General features: G+C 42.9%; 1 protein-coding gene across 1 annotated transcript; it reads right to left on the minus strand.

Moving 5' to 3' along the window:
• Window positions 1–375: 375 nt before the first annotated feature.
• Window positions 376–5,619, minus strand: irx2a (iroquois homeobox 2a). Its single transcript, XM_020596592.1, has 3 exons — window positions 5,122–5,619; window positions 3,660–4,065; window positions 376–2,900 (listed from the first exon to the last, which is right to left on the minus strand). Exons 1-3 carry the CDS (start codon window positions 5,359–5,361, stop codon window positions 2,008–2,010), a joined length of 1,539 nt encoding a protein of 512 aa, XP_020452248.1. The 5' UTR covers window positions 5,362–5,619; the 3' UTR covers window positions 376–2,007.
• Window positions 5,620–6,769: the final 1,150 nt, after the last annotated feature.

The following is a 6,769-nucleotide window of genomic DNA, read 5'->3' on the forward strand; positions in this document are numbered from 1 at the left end:
AAATAAGTATGTCGTTTATCCCAATCAAGGCCGTGAATATGTGGCCGAGGGAGCCTCCCTGACCAGAATGAGGACCTAAAAGCAAATGACGGTCCATTTACAACGAATGGATAGTGCAATCTGTGAAAGCTCGTAATGTTTATGAAAAGCATTTCCCCATCTGTGTTTGACTGACAAAATAAAAGAAAAATGAGCAGTGGGAAAAACCCTCAGTGTTAAATACAGGTCTGTTATGAATTTTAAAAAAAGACTCCCCAAGATTTCAGTAATAGTTGGGAAAACAGTTTAATATTTTCTCCTTTGAATAATGGATATCATACCTCGCCAGTAAATCTATACGAGCGCGTTTTATTTTATTTACATTCAAAGAGTTTCATATTTTTTGCAATACAACTTGCATAAATTATAGGCATCGTTGCGCTATCATTTAAAAAAATAAATATCAAATGTAGGCTATTCCACTTTGAAGTCCTCAAGTTCACTCCAGTTCTGTCCGTCTTGCGTCTCAAGACACCTCCTTTTACAAATACGGTTTCACAGAAAGGCCAAATTATGTTTCCACGCGTAAATATAAACTAAAATCATATGCCATGGCAAATAAGCAAACTAACCTGAGAAACAACATGTAAATCACATATAATGGGAGATATTTTTTCAAACCTTAAAATTATTATCCACAATGCATCCAAACAAAACAAGTGAAACAATGCAGTGATAATCTCACAAATGTGTGCTGGAGAGTATCTCAGCCTGTGTGTAGCTTAGGAAGCGGTAGCAGCTTTGATTCTGACTATATGGTGGCACTAGATCCGGTTTGGTGTAAAGGTTATGGGGTTAAAACATGAGGCTAAAAGGTGGTGTCCTTTCTCGCTTTATGGTCAAAGCAATTGTGACACCTACCTGCAGACCATGGAAATAAAAATCCCACACGTTAAAATGATCAACTCCCTCCACAACAGCAGAAAAAAGTATGCCAGTATGGGTTCAACTAAAACAGCTCTGTACTGCAAGTGCTTATTAAAGTTCCCCCTGCCTAATAATTGCCAGTATTAAAAAAAAACTTCGTGCAGTCAAAGCTTTGAACTGCGTAAGGAAAGTAACCACCACGACCACCTAAATGAAATTTGAAGATGTAAAGTTGCACGCTGAATGCAGAGCAGACTAACTGATTTGTTTGCTTTTGGCTGATCCTGTGAAATTATAATTATCCTAAGCTGAAAGATAAGGTTTGGGGCACACTGTGCACACATGCACACATATCAGAGGAAACAGTAAAAATAGGATTCCTGCTCAAAGCTATGGCAACATTTCTCTGGTTATTGGATTCACACGCTGCCATTGTGTGTGTACGTGCATGTCTGTGCGCGTGGTTGAAACCTGTCCTCCGTGGTCTTATTTTAATGTCTGTCTGTGGGTGTCCTCTTGCACATTTGTTTGCAGTAGGTTTGTATCATTATGGCCCTACTGGTTTCCAGAGCGAGCCAATTTAAATCCCGTCATCACTTACTTGATTGTTACATTCAGACAAACCAAATTATGTATATAGTTGTTTTTTTTTAAATGAGAGCAACTACAAATCGATTATTTCTGGGAATGAACTGCATTGAAAACGAATTATAGACCAGAGTACACGCTCATTTGCTTAGACTGCGGTGTAACAAGTTCCATCTTAAGTAGGCATTTCGTCTCACATTGGGAACTAAAATCGTATTTATCTTAAAGCAAGTGAAAATCTGCAAATCGTGTCAGACTATCCCACGTGTTTCTCACTCAAGGTTGCTCGGGAAAGCCTTATTTTTCTTGGACCAAATCAAAAGCAGCAAGGTCATCCAGTGGGGGCAAAAGCTCATTTGCATTTGAAACAAGTAAACTCGTTCTACTTCCACCGTGAAACGTTTTCCATCTGTTGTTTAAGGAAAATGCGACTTTAGGATTCAGCACTAGAATAAATACGTTTTCAAAATTGTGATCGTTTTAGTAGCAGGTCACCGCCTAATGATAGACCTATTACGTACCTTTCTTTGCTTCTAAATTTGCGGGCCTGAAGTGCTGTTGCTGCTGTTGCTCGACAGCAACAATCTGGTTTTGGTTATTTTTAACGAGGGGAGAGTCTGGCCTGTGTTTGGGGTTTGTGCTCGCCTCCAGAGCCTGGTGAGAGGAGCTCAGACCGTCGTTTGCAGCAGCAGCAGCGGCGGCGGCGGCGGCAGCGGCCAGACTCACTCCAGATGAATTAGTGTACCGCAGGATCCCTTGGCCCTGCAGGGGGCTGAAGTTGCCATAGTTTGTGTAACTGCTATAAAAGGGAGAAGTGTAATAAATAGGTCTTCCAAGGATGGAGGGGGCCGGGTAGAGGGAGGGGGAACTGGCACCCGGGGAGGTGGCGGAAGGCGTAGGGGGAGTGAGGAGGCCACCGCTGGAGGAGGGGCAATTTGTTTGCCCAGGCTGCCCCAGTTGGTTTTGTTGCTTTTGGTCCGAGGTAGCAATCTCCGCCAGCGACCATAATTTGGGTTTGACTGTCGGGTTCTGAGGCGCTCCAGAAGAAGGTCTGCTATCAAGGCATGAAGACGATTTACTGCTGTTAATATTGTTGCTACTGACGAGGCTCCGGGCCAAATCCTCACGCTGGCTGTGGAAGTGGTGGAGATGGTGGAGGTGGTGGTGGTGGTGATGGTGTTGGTGATGACTGAGGACTGGCGCTTCTACTCCTGTTAGAGGCGACGACGTAACAGGTTTGGGCGAAAGCTGAACCCGTGCGTCATGGTTCTGGTCCTCGCCGTCTTCGTCGCATTTCTCTCCAGCTTGGTCAGAGCCCAGGTCTCCCACACGACAGGTGGCCTTCTCCCCATCAGACTCTGCCGAGCAGGAGTGGTCCGTCAGGGTGTCCACATGCAAGCTGATACCTAAGACAAGAGGGGGGATTTTAGGATGTAGCCTATAGTTAAAATAAAACCTAGCAAGTCACAGAATATAAAAATAAAGGGAGAAAATGTAAAAAAAAAAAAGCAGACACATTAAATAAAAATGACCACTATATTCGAAAATAAAAACTAAGGCATTTTCTATAAATAGGTAAATAATCTCTTAAATTTCACATTGTATTCAATGAACATATCATGTCCACGTGTATCCATAATGTTTTACAACCAACTCGGTCTGAATAATTAAGATATTCATTGTTCTTTTTTATCAGTTTAAATGAGAAGCTACGAAAATACACTTTTATATGAAAATAGTCTTTCCCTTTTACATAATTATACGAAAATGCCATTAGTAGCATATCATTAACAGTCTGTCACCGAGGCCACTCATGGTGATTGCTGTGTTATGTGTCTACTTTCCCCGTGACCTGCTATTAATCATTTGAAAGAAAATAGTCTTCATCTTAACAAGGTCATTTATCCCATTGTTGAATCTTGGAACCTCGTTTTCATTCATCATCTCTTGCATATATATAGAATGAGCATTCAAACCAGATTGTTTGTAATAAAAAATATTTTTTTTTTTGCCTATTTTACAATTTTATGTCCTTTATATTTTATTACTGCACTAAACCATATGAGCAGTAAATAAAAAGGGGGCACCCCTTCCCTCTCGTTCACCCCCATTCTGCCCTGAATTGTTAAATGGATCATTGGCTCGGTCGCCAGATTATACCCCACCTTCATCCTCCGCTGAAGCCTCGCTGTTATCCAAGGTTTTCTCAGAGCGCTCCACCTCTTTCCTTTCCCCGTCCCCGTCCTCCTCATCCTCGTCTTCACTCTTATTCCTGGGCGCCCAGGTCATCTTGTTCTCCTTCTTGAGCCTCCGCCTGGCATTGGCGAACCACGTGGAGACCTGCGTCAGGGTCATCTTGGTAATAATAGCCAACATGATCTTCTCCCCTTTCGTCGGGTACGGGTTCTTCCTGTGTTCCTGCAGCCAGGCCTTCAGGGTGGCCGTGGCGTCCCTGGTGGCGTTTTTGCGGTAAGCCGGGTCGTTGAGTTGGTAGGGGTACCCTGGACTCCCGTATGGGTGGTAACTTAATGCTCCAGCCATTCCTGTCGTGTGCGCATCGTATGGGGAGCTCTGGGGAAAAGTTGAAAAAAGTAATAAATGTGCGGTGTTTTCTAAAATTAAGATTTATTTTAATGGTGTAATATGATGACTTATGGATAAAGAAACTTTGTATAGCTTCAAGGTCATTTTAATACAAAAACAAACAACAACAAATATATAAATATATATATATGTGTGTGTGTGTGTGTGTGTGTGTCAACCCTGTTCACACAGTTAAATAAATTCACTGTAATTGCAAACACCAGCAGTAAAGATGTTGTGCATAAAAGCAGGCCGCAGAAAGTCATAAACTAATGGTTATAATCAAGGGATTAACAGAGCTACCGTTAATATAGCAGTTAGAATAATAAAAGGGACAGTTTCTTTACTGTAATTACCTATTAACTTCCTCGTTTTCTGTCATTAGCTGCTTTTTGTTTTGTAGTGGCAGCCCCAGTGTGTTAACACATCTCCCCTTTGCAGCATTACAAATCCCATTAGCAAATCACTCGATATGCACCTTTCCTCAAAAGCTTGAAGTGTCCTGTGACATTAGCATTGCGTGTCATGCTTTTCATGTTAAAAGTGCGTTTGTTCAACTCAGAGCAATGTCAGCGGCTTCATCCCCTGGTGGCTTTAATGGTCGACGAAGAAGAGTTACAGCTTGTGCTATTCAGTTTCTTCGACACTTAAATTGATTTCTACGGACTCGAATAAAATCCTAAGTTGGTATTCAGTTTTACATAATTAGCTGCCCAGCGAGTGTTAAGTTAGGGAAGTCATTACAATTTGCAACCCATGCTTAAAAATCCCATTCAAGCTAAAGGCGTCAAGGATTTTATAAGGACCCCGGGAGCTTGTCATTAGATAGGCCTATTAAAGTACTAGCACTCAAAGTTTCCGCGAGCACTTATCGACTGGAGAATCATAACAAAAAATATTGAAAACGTGAACCGATTTATTCGAAGTGCACACACTTCTGCAGCTAAACAATTTGCGCAGTTACCCACTTGAACACGGCGACACATTCACCTGCTTTGGAACTTAATCATACTAAATCGTACATGAGTCTGTGAGACGTTTTACCATATAGGTTGGGAATCCCGTAGTTGGATCCGTTGAGTATGACAGTGGACTGGAGAAGCCTGCACCGGCCGAGGCGGAGAAAGCAGCCGATCCAGGATAAGGGCTGAAGGCTGAGCCAGAGGACGACCTCGCCAAGTCTTCATTACGCGGGGCAGCCAGAGCCGAGGCCCCGTAAGCCGGACACGAATAAAGAGCCAGTGAGCCCGGGGGCTGGTAGAGGTAACCCTGAGGATAGGACATTGGTTAGCACGGTATAGGTCGCCGATTCCAAAAGAGGGAGGAAGAAAAGCGCGCAGGGCGGCGAGCAACAACAGCCAAAATAATAAACAATCAGCTCAATAATCAGCCGTGCAAACAGTCAGACATTGAGAATAAAAAAAAAGTCCTCCCTCCACAGCCCCCTTACTGGGAAAAAAAACCCCGAAAGATCTGTTAAGGTGCCCACATAGAGGCAATGTGGCATGCGTCTTGATCCCCTAGCGTCCGATGTTTTTAGTACGCAGCACTATGAAGTGAGGAGTTAGGAGGGAAGGAGCCAGTGGAGTTTCAGACACACAGAGTATTGGGAGAAACTGGAGCTGTCACTCCAGCTCATCTGAATATCCCATCCCCGCCCCCTTCTGCCTCATAGAAATGGAGCTTCGGAACAAAACCAAGGCTCCACAATGCAATAAGGTCGATGCATCTTGAAAAGAATCCTTTAGTTTAATGTGGGATTTTGCGGGAAACATTGCTAAATAAAAATCTACCTACTGGATGCAAAAGTATTTGGACTGTTGATAATGCAAATCAAAATGTTTGCATCTGATCTGCCTCATTTGCTATCTGTATAAGGAAAATTCAGGTGATGTGTATCAAAAATTAAAATGAAGCCATTTTATATGTTGAATCCATATTTTCCGTTAGAGTTAAAAAAACAAAAGTGGGTTCATTTACTTGACAAAATTCGCGTTTTTGCTGTACAAAACAGAAATAGACTGATAGGTGAAGCAAAAAAGTATACATAAGTGAATTTTGCGCGGTTGGGTTATTAGCTTTAATTGTTTAAGCTCAGGCTGATTGTGGCACACCGCGTCTGGATCAAACCATGCCCTTAACACTCTCATAACAAACTGTGCAAAGAAGGAGGAAGAGAGAGAGAGTATAAAATGGCCAGTGCTCTCTGCTTGCAGCTGGTTATTTCGTCAGTCCAGCTATCAAACCCGAACATATCCACGAGTAAGTGTGCGCGCTCTGACCTGCGGGAGGCGTAGGCTACCCGGCTTCTCCATTTCCACCTCTTAGCGCATCTCAAATACGCTCATCCCTTATTACAATTACATTCGTCAGAAATAATAAAGCTGTTGGTGGTGGGTGCTTGTGGCTTTATAGGGGGCGAGGGACAGTCTCTTCACTACACAGATACAACAAGCTTACCACAGCACTGCTGAAGTGTGACTTTGTGTGTGCGCCCTAGTCTTATTTGCTTTTGACAGTTTTTGCTCATTCACCTTTGCCGGTGTCCTCGGGCACTCACCTGTCTGTTGTATATCTTTGCGTGCACTTTTTAGGACTTGTCTGCGTGTAAAACAGGGCATAGCATTGTCCTTTATTATTGTGATTACAGGCATTATGACCTCTGTTGGAGACAAGCGCTACAACACAGCAT

Source organism: Monopterus albus, unplaced genomic scaffold, assembly GCF_001952655.1.
Source record: "Monopterus albus unplaced genomic scaffold, M_albus_1.0 scaffold31.1, whole genome shotgun sequence".
In the NCBI taxonomy this organism is placed as follows: Eukaryota; Metazoa; Chordata; class Actinopteri; order Synbranchiformes; family Synbranchidae; genus Monopterus; species Monopterus albus.